The following is an 18,239-nucleotide window of genomic DNA, read 5'->3' as shown; positions in this document are numbered from 1 at the left end:
AGTCAGAAAAGGCTTTGTGGAAAAAGTGACATTTGGGTTGAATAAGGACATAGATGGGAAGTTTGAAGTTAGCATGGGAAGTATAAATCTGAGCTTTCCTTTTAGGCACTAAGGAAGGACATTGTTACAAACATGTTTTGGATATAAAGCAAATGAGTAACATGTTTTTATCAATAGCCTAGCTCAAAGAGATAAGGGAAGCCACAGCCAATGCAGTAGAAGTAGAAAGAAAGAGATTAGATTTTTAAATTATTTTACAGCTGAATCCACAGTTTGTTGACTGACAGACCTAAGATGAAAACTAAACAAAAGAAAGATGAAAAAGTATTCAGGTTAGGCAACTGTGTGGTGTAGCTGTTAAACCAGAGAACACAGGAGAACACATAAAGAAGAAGATAATGAGTGGAGTCAAATGAGGAGCCCTGTAACACCGTTGGAAACATGGGTTTAGCTCTACAGAGAAAAGTGGTACTACATGTATTTGAAAGTCACCTGTGAATAGGAAAAGCAATGAAACTGCCACTATAAAAAGCTTTTTTTCAAAAATTATCTCATTTAATACTCATGACAACTCGGATAAGAACACTAAAATTCTGAGAATCAATCACTTCCCCAAAGCCACACAGCCAGTAAGAAGCAGAGCCAGGATTCAACTAACTTAAGAAATGACAAGTCGATATTTTCCCTGTTTTCAGCTGACCTTTTCTAGGTCATACAGACATGGCTTTAGAGGGACTTGTTCCAGAAATACCTGTAGAGTGAGAAGAGAATAGTCAAAACGTTGGGTGTGATATTACAACCCAGCATAATTGGTTTGTGGTTTACAAAAGGAAGAATGTGAAAGAGGGTGTGGTTAAGAGAGGTGGTAGCTACCCAGTGAGCGATTTTTCCCACCTGATAACGCTGGCTTCCAACAGAAAATTTCATCATGATTTATGAGTCAGTATACCTTTCTGACTTTACAAAATAAAGAAAAATCTGGAATGTTTGGGTAACAATAAGAGAAAGGGTTTTTGAATCCCTAGCTTCTCAATTTCAGGTTGGGCAACTGTGTGGTGTTGCTTTAAATGATGGCAAATGGCCAGCAGACAGATATAATTCTTTTTTTTTTACTGTTATTGTAAAGGTGATGTGCAGAGGGGTTACAGATACATAAGTCAGATCAAGAGTACATTTCTGTTTGAACAATACCACCCCCTTATGATTCTATTATTTGCTTCTTCTATATTTCTGAAGAGGTTCTAACTTGGATCTTAAGTTTCCCTTTTCAACAAATGCAATACAAATTTTAGGGTAGTCCATTAAATGTTGCAGGCCCAAAATATTTGAAGAGATTAGATAGATAGGTAGATAGATAGATAGATAGATAGATAGATAGATAGATAGATAGATAGGCATACAGACAGACAGACAAATAGAGATTTAGGTATAGATAGAGATAGAGAAACACATGTATATGCATATGTATACATATATCCCTATACATATTATCATAAACAGAATACTAACATAAATATGAAAGTTAAAAGTTCTTCTGGTGAGACATCAGACTAAACACTGGAGGAAAGGTGATCCTAATTATAAAGTGTCAGAGAATTTGACTAGATTGTATTCTACCATTTTGTAGATATCTAGCTGGGGAGTTTTCCCCAAATGAAGTGACAAAGGTATATAACCTAGTTTACCTTTGATGCTTACAGTAAAATGTTAGAGCAAAGAAGTAAGTGAAGGAAAATATTGTTACTCAAACAAGTGCCAGCATTTGATAATTTAGAAAATGCTCAGTTTTCTTGGTAGCAGAAAACGTGAAAGCTCCCTAGAAAAACTACCAAGGATAAAAATCACATAAATATTTGTTTGAAAAATTGAGCATATGACATTAATCCAACCAACCATCTCCACAGAAGACAGAAGTAGAAATGGGGTTGTCTAGGAAAGATTTCTGGAGAACTCTCATGTCTCATTTGGACCTCCATGAATTTGATGGAAAACTGACAAATCATTGAGAATCTTACATAAAAAGAAACACCGTCTGCCTGGATTGAAAGGGCAACAGAGGAGAATACCATGTGAAGACAGACACAGAGAGCATGCTATGTGAAGACAGAAGAGATGCATTTACAAGCCAAGGAAAGTGAAGGCTTGTCAGTAACTATCACAAGTTAGAAAGAGAAAGGGAATGCTTTTAACCTTGAGCTTTCAGAAGAAGCATGGCCTTGCCAATACTATGATTTCAAACTTGTAGGTTCCAAAACTATGAAAAAATAAATTTTCATTTGGTAAGGCGTTTATTTTATAATACCTGGCTATTCCAATTCTAGGAAAGTAATACAATGAAGTATCAAAAATACATTAACTAGCTGAAATTTCCTTCTGTAGCAAACATGCATATAAATCTATACTTGTCTCAGGAATGACAAATATTGTAATAAACATTAATTAAATAATTTAAGATTTTAAAAGCTTCCATTTCCAAGTTATAGTCCTTATCATTTTGGTCTATTTATAGCCTCCTTCATCTCTAATTTTCTTCTCCTACTACATGATTATATAACTCTGAGACAACACTTTTGCATGTGAAATTCAAGGGAATAAACAAGTGTCCTTTTGACAAACATCACTGTTCATTAATAAGAGATTTTAATTCTGCAGGAGTTTGTTTACATATTGATCTGCTAATTGTCAGTCACAGACCACAGCGTACAAAATGCAGAAGTAAAAGCATCAATGGACTGGGCAACAGTTTGACCACCACAAGGTTTCTCAGATGGTCTCAAATCCCTGTGACCTAAGTAACTGGAATCTACAATCATCAGCAGTTCCAGTCACTGAATTAAACACTTTGTCAATCCTGTAACTTCTTGCAGCTCTTGAAAGAGTTGAGATTGGCCTGCATTACACACATCTTTCAGCAAAGAATTCTATTCATCAGTTGGATATTGATCTACTAACTCCCACTGCTTCCTCCCACAAACCTTTGTCTCTAGTAGGCCTCTGGAAATAAGGCCCATCTTCAGGCATGTACATCCACATACCTGAGAGAATGGGAGGCAGCTTAGGCAGTGAGGTTCCTCAAACTACCTACTGGTGAGTTGTAAATTCATTAAAAAAATAAAACAGAACAGGAAAGATGAGATAGAATGCTAAACATAATGCTTGCCAAATGGTAGAGTGTGTCATGAACCTTTTCACTCACTTTGTTTTTAGTTTAGATACTTTTATTTGTTTTGTTTTGTTTTTGTAAGACAAGATCTCAGCCTTAGCCTCAGCTGCTCTCAAACTCTCCCTGTGGATCAAACTGGCCTTGTACTCATTATCCTCCTCCCTTAGCTTTCTAAGTGCTGGTATAATTGATGTATACCACCTCAACTAGCTTCCCATTTGTGTGTGTGTGTGTGTGTGTGTGTGTGTGTGTGTGTGTGTGTGTGTGTGTGTGTGTGTGTGTGTGTGTGTGTGTGTGTGTGTGTGTGTGTGTGTGTGTGTGTGTGTGTGTCTGTCTGTCTGTCTGTCTGTCTGTCTGTCTGTCTGTCTCTCTGTCAGCACTAAAAATTTGGAAAACATAGCTTTAGGGAATGATCCAGACTTCCAAATTCCCTTCAGTCTAAAACTGACCTTGGCCCCTTACACAGTTTATGAAGCTATTCTTCAACTTTTTAAATTAATAACATAGTCCCAGGCCAAAGGGCCTGATGTCGGCTGGAAGCAAGTGACTTCTAAAAGCTCCAGTCTAGAGAAGACACAGAGAAAAGGGGAAAATGCACAATCTAAAAATTTCTCTTTAGTCTAGTCTTTTTAATAGCCTTGTGATTTCCTTAAGACCTTCTCATGGTCTCATATGTTATCTTCTTCTTTATATTTTAGTAAAGTCAGACTGGTGCTCCCAAACTGAAAAGGACAATAAAGAAAATGTTCCAAGACAATATAGTAAGTGCTTTAGTGAGGGTGGGGTAATGAAAACAAAATAGGCCACTGCCAAAGAGATTTTAAGAGGTAACTAGGAGATTTTTCAGTCAGAGAATGGGGAAGAAAGGCACACTGCAAGCAGAGAGAAAGGCCTATGCAGGGTACACCACATAAACAAACCCAGGGCAGTTAGTATGTTATAGAGTATCATGCTATCACATGATGCATTTGCAACCATGAGTGTCATAGAAGAATGGAAGACCATGAGTACAAGGGGTAGCAGAGACCAGATCATAGAATGGAAGCCATAGAGGTTATACTGAAAAGTTCAGACAGGTTGGATGGGTGTTTGTCAGTGGTCCAGCAGTTGTGTAGCAATCACCAAATCATCCTGTGCTCATGAGAAACCACTGAGGATCTTGAATTGTTATAAAATTATAAGATTTGCAACACAGGTCATTTGTAAGCAGAGTCAAATCAATGGCTGAGAGCAGGGATGGTAAGTTATTTGAAGGCGGAAACTTCAATAGGATGTGATCACCACAGACCAAATGAGACATAATGGTGAACTAATTAAAGCGGTAAGAAGGCAAGGGAAGTGACAGAAATAAAATTTTTAAGAGATGAAGTCAAGAGCAAGGGTAAATTCTTAAAGAAGCACAAGTCTTAGATAATATCTAAGCTTCTTGACTAAGTAGTTGGGGATTGATTGACAGGAATGTGGAGGAGAGATGTGTATGGCTTGGGCCAAATTGAGCAATGGTGCCTATGGGACATCTAGGTCAATTAGGATGTCAGATAATTAGATAAGGCACGTTCTTTTGTCTTCCAAGCCCAAATGCAATCAAATAATCTAAGCAATGTTTGGGTTTTTAGTCAGTCAGTCCTTTAATGTCATCAGGCAAAGGTTTCTGTATTTTAGAAGATAAAAAAATGTTAGTGCTCATGTCTGCAATCCTAGATACTTAGGAGGCTGGGATCTGAGGATTCTGGTTTGAAGCCAGCCCAGACAGACAAATCTGAGAGACTTATCTCCAATTAATCAGCAAAACGCCAGAAGGAGAGATGTGGCTCAAGTGGTAGAGCATCAGCCTTGAGCAAAAATGGTAAGGGAAACCATGAGGCCCTTAGTTCAAGCCCTAGTACCAATATGGGGGAAAAAGACAGTCTGGAAAAATTGCAATTCAAATGCTAATATATTCAAGTCCTAGGTATTGCAGAGACTTGAATAAACTTATCATTCAATATATGCAAAATCAAGCTTCATTTGGAGAGCCAAGATGTTTGCATGGGTGGAGAAGAGTCAGCCAGGCTTTGCTGTAATCCTGATCTCATGAATTTAATTCTGACATGAAAAAAATCAATCGTTTTGTATATACAAAGAGGATTTCGTTATGAAGGTTTCAAACTCAAGCTCTCCTGAAGGGAGTAATTATTATTTTTAGAGACATGGTATGCAGATCACCCAGAATTTCAAGACCTGTCTGTCAATTATTAACCACAGGCAGATATGATGTTGGGACAAAGCAGAGATGCTAAAGGAGTTTCAGTCATAAATTTGGCATCAGCAAACATAATTACAGCACAAAACTTCAATTTTCATTTGTTATGTTAAAACAGTCAAGAATTCCTTTTGCCACTCAATATATTTTAATGATTACTGTTGTTTCTTCACTAATGAAGGCATTACTTTTAGAAATGTCTTTTTCAGGGAAAGCACCTAATAATAACTCTGCATGTGGTTGTATGTGCTTATTATATGTTTTGTGAGGAGGACAGAGAGTATTAAGGAGAAGAAATTCCTGCCAGGTTTTGTTTTTCTGGAGGGAGATAGGAGCATTATGTCGTAGTCATCAGTAAAGTTAAAAGAAAAATTAAGGCATTACAAGTGAAAAATTAGCATATCTTCTGGCTTCAAATACCATATTTGCTTTCCACCCACAGCATACATGGATAACGAAGATTCCACTAATGTGAACTACATTCTATTCTCTTTTCCAAATCCATTACTCATTACAATCACTAGGTTAAAGCCCAATCTTTCTCTGCCAATGTTGATGTACTTTGTATCAGGTAGAGCAAACTCCAAATGCTAGGTCCAGCTTCACAGCACATACACCAGTTAACAAACTTAAGAAATCAACGATTGTAGATTTGCAAATGTTTGCCTAATCTTTACCTCTAGTTCTAATATCACCCAAGCTCCAATCTTGAGTTTTGAGAGGCACTTAGATATAACCCCTGAACATTACTCCTCTTCTGTCACATTTCACATAAGTAAAGGGCATCCATCTCCTCTTTTTCATTCAACTTACCCCACCACTTCTTCAGATTGTCTCTGGGCATTCAGTTTCCAAATTCATCTCAAAAGTAGAAGTGCAAGTCTCACTCAAACTCAGGATCTCTCCTTCACCTCAACTGTTTACCTCTTTTTTTCTGCTCCATTTCTTTTACTCTTGACTTAGTGATGTCCAGGCCCTCAAGAACAATCCAGATTAGGTATGTTCAACCTCAGGGAGCACTTTAAACAAATCTTAGGCATAACCAAATTTGTGGTCTCCTTAACTCCCACCTCAACTCTTCCTGAGTCCTTATGCTCTTACCTCAGAAGGGCACCATTACTCCCTAAAATGCTCAAGCTGGCTTCATCCTCTCACTGTCTCATTGTTCTATCCAACTGCCAAGCAACATCGATCCTACCTCTTGAATGCACTTTCCTTCTGCACTCCTGTTCTGCCTTAGCAAAGGCATAATTTCACACTTCCTTTCAGAGAAAAAGTTCTATAATTATTCTTCCTGACTCCAAATGATTTTTTAGAGTGCAGTTTTGAGTGTGATGCTTCTTTGTGAGACCAGGTCTTTATCATGTTGCTCAGGCTGGCTTTGACCTTGGCAATCCTCCTCTCTGTCTCCTGAGTGCTGGAATTACAGGTAAGCACCACCTCACATGGATGTCTCTGATGCTTCTTTATAACTTTCACTAGTTTCCTTCTCTCTATGGACACTTCCTCAAATCCTCCATTGCATGGTCCACTAATACCATTCTAATCCCATTGGTTAAAGCATGACATTTCTGTGTGTATCACATGCTACTCCTATCCACAAAGCAATCTAATTCTTTGTATGTTTGTTGAATGTTTTGAAACTTTATATGTTTAGAAACTCAAAACATAAAATGTGTGAGTTATGTAATCATAATAAGGAAAATGCTAATCTGAAGGTATATGCTTCAAAAGGGTATCTAACTAGCATGGACAGCCTCTGTTTGGCAGAATCCCTGCCTGAAGTTTCATAAAATGAAAAGGCAGAAACAGGGTTGAGTTCAAGAATGATAGGAGGTTCAAAGAAGTAGAACGAGGAGAGTTTGACATAGATGAAATGCTGGCTCTGACAGAGGAAAGTAGTGGCTTTTTAAGGAAAGCGTGGAAATGAAACATAGCCCAGTACTGTGCTGTGATGTTGTGGCTTGTGAAAGAAGACATCCACTGAAAAAATTCTCAGAGATCAGGTTAGACAAGGGATTCTAGAGAACTAGAATGCTCTAATCAGTTTTACATGACTGGTCACTAGTTTGACTTGTGAACCTCTCTATGACCCCTAAGCCTCTTATAAACAATCTCTTACATTTGTACTTTGTGCTAACAGTACTCCAAGATAGAGATAGGGGGAAAAAAAGCACAGGCAGCTGTCAGTGTCTATGGGGTGATAAGGAAGCAAGCCATAACATAGACTGACCATGAGAAAAATCAGATTTATAGACCTAATCATACATTTTGGCTAACCTATTAGATTTTCTGCCTCCTGAGGGATTGTGTCCCAGAGCACTGTATTTGACATCAAGGGAAAAGGAGATTCAATTCTCCTAAGACTGAAAAAATTACGTATCTCCAGGCAGCTGACTCTTGGGTTACAATTATAGCCTTACTCAGAAAGCTGTAGAACTTGTATGAAGTAAACAAATACTTTTGAGTAGATGAAAATAATAACTAAAATATAAATTAAAACGGATATACTTATAATACTGGATTAGTAAAATTGCATTAGATTAGAGATATTAAGTAACTTTACAAGATTACTGATGATAACTTAAAAAGACAACATTTGTCTTTGTTTTCTGGTTCCTTAATTTACAAGGAAGTTTATTTTGTTTAATGAATCAGGAAAGTAATAGCACCATTTTCATTCAAATCAAGGTGAAAGAGAGTATATGGCAGAAAAGAAAGATTAATTATAATTTTCCTAGAATTTCCCAATTTCTATTATATCTTACATAATAGATTTTATATAAGAAGGTAAAATTCATCAAGCTTGAGATGTCACAATCTAGGACATATATTAATGCCAACAGAAATCATTTCAGACATAAATGTATTTCCAAAACTTAAAAATCATTCACACATACACACACACACACACACACACACACACACACACACACACACACACACACACACACACACACACACACACACACACACACAGAAAACTATCTGTGAAAACACAGTACTAAGTACAGACTCACTGGAGATTTATGGAAGCTAACAACCCTCTAGAACCTCAATGCTAATACCAATTTGAGAAAGTAGTTTGAGTCAATGTGTATGTAAAGTAATACATCTTTATTTCCAATGCAGAAGCGGGATCTCAGAACTGTGTGGGGCTCAGGGATTTAAGAGCAGTTGCTAATTAACTTTGGTGCATTATTCCAGGTAATTTAGAATTTCTACACAAATAATTCCAAAATTCTAAGTGATTTAGTACAAGAGTACATCTTATAAATCCATGCCACTTAGATTTTACAGCTCTTCATACAGCTCTTCACTGCCAGTGCTTATGAATAAGACCAAGAGTAACAAAGGACAGACTCTGTACTGAGGAGAGACAGACAGAAAGAAAATGGGAAAGTAAGAAAGTGGTAACAGGACAGTTAAAAAGTACAAAGAACCAGAAAGGCAATTCAGAGAAAGTAGGAAACATTCTACAATCTCAACACTGGCTCTATAAGGTTGTGGCTCTGGAAGCTACAATCACAAGATAAGCCAGACAGACCAGGTGAAAACAGATTGGCAGTCAGTCCTAGCCTCAGGAGAAACCAACAGTTCCCTCAACCTCAAGTTCAGTACAGGGATATAAGGAACCAAACCTGAAAATCTGTAGTGCAGAAGAGGTCTCTAAAACAAAGTTGAGACATAGAAAAACTATTCAATGACATTATAGTTGAAAATTTGCAAAACATAAGGAAAAGAACAGACATGCAAGCACTGGAGGGATTTAGAACCCCACACAGATATAACTTTTTTTAAAAAAGCCTCATATTTAAACTCATATGAGAATTATAATTTCAAGAGTAGAAAACAAAAATTACTAAAAGCTGTATGAGGGAAGTGCCAGGTTACTTACAAAGGCAAACCTACCAAAATAGCAACAGAAACCCTGAAGGCCAGGAGAGCATGAACTGATCTATTTCAAGCCCAGAAACCAAATAACTGCCAACTATGATTACTATATCTAGGAGAGTTATGTTTAAAAGGAAAACTAAGAACCTTCTCTCATAAGCATAAGCTCAAGTTATTCATGTCCACAAGCCAGACTGCAGAAGATACTTAGAGGAATACTAAACTCAGTAGAGAAAGATCTAAAGAGATCAATAACGATCAATGAGATTGAATCAGCAATAGTCTTCCAACAAAGAAAAGTCCAGAAAAAGATGGGTTCACTGATGAATTCTGCTAGACCTTTAAAAATAACACCAATTCTCCTCTGTAAAATAGAATATTTTATAAAATAGAAAAGAAAGAACACTTTCAATCTCATTTCATAAAGTCAGTATTATTAAGATACTCAAACTGGGTAAGTATAGAAAAATAGAAGTATAGAAAAAAGAAGCTATAGACCAATTTCCTTGATTAACATATATGCAAAATCCTTAATAAAACACTTGCAAACTGAGTCCAAAAACACGTTACAAAAACTCATCTACTACAAGTATATTGGGTTTTTCAGGAATGCAATGATGGTTTAAAATATATAAATCAACAAATGTAATATTGCACAAGAGATTAAGGACAAAAATCAGATAATTATTTTAATAAATGCAGAAAAAACCTATGAAAGAATTCAGTATCCTTTCATGATAAAAATCCATGAGTTATGTAGGAGTTAATTTATGCTGCAATGGAAAAAAACTGAAACATTTACCTCTAAAATCAGAAATGAGAGAAGGATATGCACTCTCTCCACTCTTATTCATTATCATGATTGAAATATTAACAAAAGCAATAAGGGAAATATTAATAAGGGCAAAGATATATTACAAAAAGCTATAATAGAGCCGGGCGTTGGTGGCTCATGCCCGTAATCCTAGCTACTCAGGAGGCTGAGATCTGAGGATCACAGTTCAAAGACAGCCCAGGCAGGAAAGTCCATGAGACACTTATCTCCAATAAACCACTAGAAAACCGGAAGTGGCGCTGTGGCTCAAGCAGTAGAGCACTCGCCTTGAGCTAAAGAGCACAGGGACAGCGCCCAAGCCCAGAGTTCAAGCCCCACCATCAAACCAAAGCAAACAAAACAAAACCTATAATAGAAAATAAGAATTCAAATCATCCTGTTTGCAGATAATAAGAGTATACTTTGCAGATAATATGAGTGTACTTAAAAAAACTTAATGACTCCACAAGAAAAGCAAACTTAGATCTAATAAAAACTTCAACGAAAAGGTAGGAATTTTAAAAATCAACATAAATTTTTTCTATATACCAAAAAGATGGAAAATTTGGCAATCTCATTCATAATAGTCTCAGGAAAACAAACCCAAGAACAAACCTAACCCAGAAGATGAAAGATCTCTACAATGATCAAACACTAACGAAAGAAACTGAGGAAGACAGAAGATAGGAAGATCCCTCTCCGTGCTGATTGACAGAAGTAATATTGGAAAAATTACCAAAATATTATCCAAAATAATGTACAGGTTCAATGCTATCCCAATCAAAATTCTCTTCAGAGAACTACAAAAAATACTGAAGTTCATACAGAAAGCAAAGGATTTCCAGATTTTTTTTTTTTTTTTTGGCGGGGGGGTCCGGTCGTGGGGCCTGAACTCTGGGCCTGGGCGCTGTGCCTCAGCTTTTCAGCTCAAGGCTAGCACTCTACCACTTGTGCCATAGCGCCACTTCCGGCTTTTTTTTTCTGCTTATGTGGTGCTAAGGAATCAAACCCAGGGCCTCATGCATGCAAGGCAAACGCTCTACCACTGAGCCACCTTCCCAGCCCCCCCAGATATTGTTAAAACCAGGTTCACTCCTAGTTGAGGATTAGTTTTCTATTTGCTTCCTTTGAATACTAGAGGAATGTAAGAAGAACTAAGATTATCCATCAGTATGAAACTACCCAGAATAGAGTCAGGTAGAAATAGATCAAAGATGAAACACTTTCTCTCAGATCTACCACTTCTTTCCCCCATGACCTTTGAGCATGTTTCTAAATCTCTATGTACCTTAGGTATAAAGTGGAAAAAAAAATCTTTCCCACTCAGAAACTCTGAAAGTATCAAATGAGACACTAAAAATACTTATTCTTTCCCTTCTCTTTTCAGAAACTACTGCTATTATACCCCCCATTTCCTATATTCACAGGAGTCTCTTTCTAGACCTTGTGCTATTTTCCTTGTCGCTGCATATTCCTGTGACGTGTTATACTGTGTAGTTAAATATTATTATTATTATTATTATTATTATTATTATTATTAGTCTGCCTATTATCCACTGGTGACTTATCTAGTAACACAGTCATCAGCAAAAGGGTCAAAATTTAGGTGTGAATAAAAGGCCTGTAGAAGCCCTGAATTAAAGTCTCAATACATTTCACACTGTAAATTTCTCAAAGTGATTAAGATGGTTTATCAGTTATTTCTTCTTCTGACCTTGCAACTTGTCCTCAAATATAATTACCCAATAAATGATTGCTGAGGGTCTAAATGACTAATTTTGGGCATTAGTCAAGTAAGCATAACATTACTAAGTTTTTCCATATCACTATATGTTTGAACTCTCAGATTAAATTGAATAGGGATAAGGAAAGTATACAGAGAGGCAAGATTGGTGTCGGTGGCAGGAAGTGACAGGGCAACATTCTGACATTAAAAGAGGAAATTAAAGGGCAGATATTAATTAAAAATAACCACATGCTCAAGAAAGTAAGCAGCTATACACATCACAATAGCCCCTTAGCTGAATTGCACTGTCACTGAATAATAACTGACATTCCCAATAATGACTCTGACATTTTAAAAATGCTAATTTCTGTTCAGCATGTTCTATTTTAGAAAATTCAGAGTAGTATATAAGAGATTCAAGAAAGATTTCCATTGTAGACTTAGACAATATATGATTTGCAGTGCACCTTTGGGATTATCTAATCTGTCTGCAAGATTTGAAAAGAATCCAAGAAAGGTGAAGTATATTCCAAGGTCAGAGCCCACAGACACAGCCATATCTTGTGGATTCCATGGCAACTGCTTTTTCCACTACTCTACATTTCAAAAAATATACATATATACACACATATACTTTAAATGTATAAAGATTGACAAATTTATTGAGTTGACAGTCTCACATCTATAATCCTATCAGTAGGATGAGATCTGAAAAATCAATGTTCATAATTAGCCTACACATTTAAATCTTTTTGACTTTTATCTCCAATATATAAGCAAAAAGCCAGTATTAGAGATGTGGCTGAAAGGTTAAAGCACCAGTTGTAGCTGTGAGCAAAGTAAGTTGGAGTATCAGCCCCAGTATCAGCAAAAAAAAGACAAGGTTAATCATTAGCTAGTCAATAGAAGGATACTTCAACCATGTAGAAATTTTCCCTCACTTAGTTATGAAAGTTATTATAAATCAATTGGTCCTTACAGAGACTTTCTGTTGTTAAAGAAAAAACAAAATATATGTGGTAGGTCTATCAAAACAGAAAGAAAGCATGAGCCTTCATTCAAAGGACTTAAATTTCTAGAAGGAAAGAGAATATTAGCACGTAAGAAGTCAGAGTGAGGTAAAGCAATGTAAGTGATAATTGGAGTGCATCACAACTCTAGGTGTTCTGGGACCTCTTCGAAAGACAAAACAGCAACCCATGGTAGAGGGTCAACTAAGGGAAAAGATCACCTAAGTTAGGCCCCTAAACAAGTGTAGGCTTTTGCACAAGAAAACCAGAAGTCTCCAGAACTAAAGAACAACATAATAAAATGCCAGGACAGCAGCTGGGTTTATAATCCAGTGGAAACATGTCTACACAGTAGGAATGAGACTTTTGAATTCTGGTTCAATACACATTACCATAAAAAAGGAGCAGGGGGGGCTGGGAAGGTGGCTCAGTGGTAGAGCGCTTGCCTTGCATGCCTGAGGCCCTGGGTTCGATTCCTCAGCACCACATAAGCAAAATGAAAAAAGCTGGAAGTGGCACTGTGGCTCAAGTGGTAGAGCGCTAGCGCCCAGGCCCAGAGTTCAGGCCCACGACCGGACCCCCCCCCCAAAAAAAGGAGCAGGGGGGAGAGGGAGGAAGAAGAGTTGAAGGAGGAGGAAGGAGAGGGAGAGGAGTGGAGAGGGAGGAGGAAGAGGAAGAGAATAAAGAAGAGGGAGATGGGAAGAACATGAAAAGAAAGAGAAGGAGGGGAAGAAGGGCAAGGGGAGGAGGAGAGGGAGAGGAAAGAAGAGGAGGAGGAGGAGGGGGAAGAGGAGGAGGAGGAGGAGGAAGAAGAAAGGAGGCAGAAGAGGAGGAGGAGGAAGAGGAGGAGGAGGAGGAGGAGGAGGAGGAGGAGGAGGAGGAGGAGGAGGAGGAGGAGGAGGAGGAGGAGGAGGAGGAGGAGGAGGAAGAAGAAGAAGAAGAAGAAGAAGAAGAAGAAGAAGAAGAAGAAGAAGAAGAAGAAGAAGAAGAAGAAGAAGAAGAAGAAGAAGAAGAAGAAGAAGAAATAATACAAGAAGGGATAGAAACTTGGAAAATATTTGCCAAGCCATTAAAACAAGAGTGAGTTATTCATGAAATTTTAGAACATTATACATACATTAACATTTGAGACTTCCCCGGGAAAAAAAATTCTTAAATTGAAGGGACAAGAGAATGAGGAAAATGTTCCACCTGCTCAAGAATTGAATCCACATGCCCAAATTGTTCAAACAGACTTTAAAGATTTCCAGTAATTGAATCAATTACCCCAAAATTCACTTTCTATTAACATTTACTCCCACATTGACAACTGCCTCAAGTTTTAAATGTAAATACCAATTAATCCCTGGGGCCCTGGGTAGAATCTAAAAGATTCCATCATATATAGGGCTAGTGGTTAGGCATTAGAATGTGGGTTTGGGGATGGGCAATAGGTTTCCTTAGGTACCTAAACCCTCAGAAGGCACACCTCCCTCAAGAGAGACTACAGATGAACTAGTCTACAAAACAAAGCCTTGCTATATTACCTCATAGGAGAGTATCTCAAAGGAGAGTATCAAGCCAAAACCAGATTTCTAGAGAAACTAATCTGAAGGCAAATACAGAAAATAGATAGACAGTGGGCAGTTTACTCAGTAATTTTTAAAAACAATTGTGAAATAATGAGGACTGGAACTGGAGGTAGGAAGGAAAAAATGGAGGGGAGCCAAGGATCTGAGACTTAAATGGATGGAAGGTCTGATCAAAGAATAGATGTTATGTTTCCTTCTTCTGGTTTGGGTTTTTGTTTCTGTGCCTGGTTTTTTCCCTCTATTCTCTTTTGCATGCATTTTTGGGGAAAGATTATATAAGCAAAGAGTTCAGTCTGCAGTATTTGATGACTACTCTACCTGTCAAAGACATCTTGTTCAACATATGCATCAACAGGCAATCTATTACACAAGTAGTGATCCAGTTCCACCATTTCAGATGTCAAAACATTCCTCATTTCCATTCATTTGTTTTTCATTTTATCTTTCATCTGGATTACTGCTGCAACTTCCCAGTGCTACCTGTTTTGACTTGCTCCACTCCAATCCACTCTCTAAAGTGTAGCCAGAGTATCACAGGAACTCTCTGTCAACAACTGCAACTCTTCATATATAAATCTGACATGGACTTAAATTTCCAGTACTGGGGCTTGAACTCAGGGTCTGACATTCTCACTGGCTTTGTCACTCAAGGCTAATGCTATACAACTTGAGCCATACCTGTGCTTCATGCTTTTGGCTCATCAATTGGAAATAAGTGTCTCCCAGATTTGTCTTCCTTGGCAGGCTTTGAACCATGATCCTCAACTCTCAGCTTCCTGAGTAGCTAGGATTATAGATATGAGGCACCCACACCCTGCATTTGATTGGTTTCTTATATCCTGATTTTATTACTATGAAGATAAAATAAATAAAATGGAAAGATTATTTTTGTCACAAATATCTTTGATTCTAAATATTCCGTAATGCCTCTACTGGTCAGAATGTTATTTCGAGTTAAAAATTGAGTTAGTTGAAATATATTACAGGTGTATAGTAGAAATGTGGTATAATTATATCACAGTTCAGGAATAGGTTATGTGTCTCAATTACAGAAAACCCTTGTGAGACAGAGAAAACAATTACATGAAAAGTGAAGCCCCATGCTGAGGGTATAAGCTTGATAAAAGCCAGTTAAACAAGGGAAAAGAGTCTATGTAATTTCAAATTTTAATTACGTTTTAAAATAGCTGGTCAGAAATACTGCCCTCAAAGCAACAAATTAACACACAGACATACAGCTGACAAATAGCTATGACATATGATATGGCATGGAACACAATAAAACAAAACATTTTCTATAATTTGTGACCTGTATAACCTAAGTATTTAAACTGATAACCTTTCTGGTTCTCTTTTGGGCTAATATAAATTCATATGGGATTTTTCTTCCTGTCTGGGAAGCCCTGTGATGACTATAGAGCTGTGGCCAGTGGCAGGAGTGTCTAGTCATTCTAAAGACAGCTGTGAACCTAGCGAGAAGTAGATAAACTGGTTCCGTGGCCACCACCTACCTTTAGCTTATGTAAGGGAAACCCAGATAGACTTATTTGAAAAAAGGACAAGAGAGGTGATTTCTCAAAGTGAGAAGGGACAGCATTCTGGCATTTTATTTTCTTCATGGGGAATATTCTCTCCTTCATCAAGCTGGTTGATTAGGCAACAAAAGAATCCTTTGTAGAGATGGAAGGAATGTCTGTTAGAAAAGGAGAAGGACACATCACTGCATAGCTGATGCTGCTGAGCTGAATTTAGCCACCAGATTTCCCTGGACCCCACAATAGAGTATACACAGTAGAGTATGGTATCTTCAGAGGATATCATAGCAACTCTAGACCTCCAAGGAATACCAAGACCACTTCCAGGCTGATCTGTAGAGGGGCCCATTCAACATCTAGAAGAAAAAGAAGCAGTGGTAGCAAGTGGCTTCCAAGATTAAATGGGCACAATAATGATCATTTTCTCTATAGGTCAAATAGATTCAGTGGAATGTGGGCAAATAGAGCCTTTTTGAAATGATCATGTCCAAAAAGGCTGCCTGCCAGAAGAAGCCGAGTGTCACAAGAGATGTAAAGCCAACAGGCAGGAGTTTAAGGACAGTCAGAAAATCATCACTGACCCAGGTCATAGGAGGTAATAATGTCAAGGCCTCCATCAAAATTCCTGAGAAAGTCTGGGTAAGCCATAAGAAAAAAAGTCTGTAGCAGATCATCAGCCCTACACCAGAATTCTGAATAGCTGGATTGTGCTAGGGAAAATCAAGAAGGATTGCTCCTCACCTATGAGTCTCCATTTCAGCAGCCAATCAAGGGCCACAGAGGGAGTTAAAGTACAGGAATACAGTCAAGTCCCTTTCCTATGGCTGGCAGCTCTGCAGAATTTGGGGCCAGGTCTTAACTAGAAAGTAGGAGAATGTTTTTAATTGAATGCAAATAGATTTTTGACACATTTCAAAATGTGAATACATTGTTTGAAAATAACACAAAAAAATCACCTGTAAAAATTTCTTCTTACACTTGTGTGTTTCAATCACCACAATATTCTCCAAGAGGAGATTGTTGCTATTAGTTTCTTGATCATTAAACATGACGGTTTCTGTATGAAAACAACAGAATTTCTGGAGTAAATTAACTTGAGAATGTGTTCCCTGCCTTCTCTCCCCTCTCCTCTGTTAGCTTTTTCAGTCAAGCCTAACTCTCTATAACTTGAAAGACAGCTCCACTTCTGATGATTTTAGTAGTTAATTGGAGATGAGTCTCACAGATTCCAGTTCTGGCTGGCTTCAATCTATGATCCTCTGATCTCAGTCTCCTGAGTAGCCACCAGCTCATTAAATGGTTTTCTAGACAAGATGTAGTCAGTGCCCAACTCCTTCAATGTTTTTCTAGAAAAGACGTAGCCTACTGTCTGTAGATGAAAATTAATATGCTAGGGCTGGGGGTGTACCTAAGTGATAGGACACTTGCCACAAAGTCTGGATTTGAGCCATAGCACCATAATATATATATATATATATATATATATATATATATATATATATATATATATATATATATATATATATATATACAGTATGTGTATATATATGTTGATTATATATGCATATGTACATAATTATACTAGCATGCTTTGGTTTGCAGGTTGCATAGTATACTTTGTGTACTCTATTTTCAACCTTTCTTCTGCCTTACTATTTAGTTTTATATACAGCACAGAAAAATCCAAACTACAAAAGCTACAAAATATCACTTATAACATTTTTAGCCTTGTCTTTTCACTCCCTCCATATTTGATGTTCCTATTAATATTGTTGGTTTTATACATACCATCTTATTATTTGTTATCTATTTGACCTATCCAGTTTATGCTCCTTCGTGGTTTTTTTTCAGTACTGAGGGTTAAACTTAGGGCTTCTCAACCAATCACTCTTCCACTCGAGCCAAAACCCTATTTTCATTGATTTTTGTTTGTTTTTAAGATAGGGGTCTCATGATTTTGCCTGGGCCAGCCTCAGGTCATGATCTTCTTACCTCTTTTCCTGAGTCACTGGAACCACAGGCATGAGCCACCAGAACCACCTTCCTTTTTGAGAAAAGACCATACTCACTTTTACTTGATATGGTCTCAATGCAGGAGTCTCCTAGGTCTGCCTCTCAGGTAGCTCAGATTACTAGTGTGAATCACCATGTTAAGCTTGCCATTTTTGCCAAAAGTGTTATTATAACACTTTTGTTACATGTTCTTATTTATATTTTGTCAATAACTTAGGTAAAGTTACATGAAATAAATTACAGGCTCTGTTGGGGATGGGTAAATGAAAGT

At 37.5% G+C, this 18,239-nt stretch overlaps 1 protein-coding gene across 1 annotated transcript in view; it reads right to left on the bottom strand.

Moving 5' to 3' along the window:
* Window positions 1-16,248: 16,248 nt before the first annotated feature.
* The window catches only part of Fancb (FA complementation group B), a 28,977-nt gene continuing 26,986 nt past the window's right edge, over window positions 16,249-18,239 (bottom strand). The window contains exons 10-11 of the mRNA XM_070039407.1: window positions 16,912-17,012; window positions 16,249-16,311 (exon numbers count right to left, since the gene is read on the bottom strand). Coding sequence (XP_069895508.1) covers window positions 16,249-16,311; window positions 16,912-17,012 — 164 coding nt within the window. The remainder of the gene's footprint in view (window positions 16,312-16,911; window positions 17,013-18,239) is intronic.

Source organism: Dipodomys merriami, unplaced genomic scaffold (genome assembly GCF_024711535.1).
Source record: "Dipodomys merriami isolate MVZ:Mamm:240054 unplaced genomic scaffold, mDipMer1.0.p SCAF_3, whole genome shotgun sequence".
Classification (NCBI taxonomy): domain Eukaryota; kingdom Metazoa; phylum Chordata; class Mammalia; order Rodentia; family Heteromyidae; genus Dipodomys; species Dipodomys merriami.
This window is presented reverse-complemented; position numbering and strand designations above follow the sequence as displayed.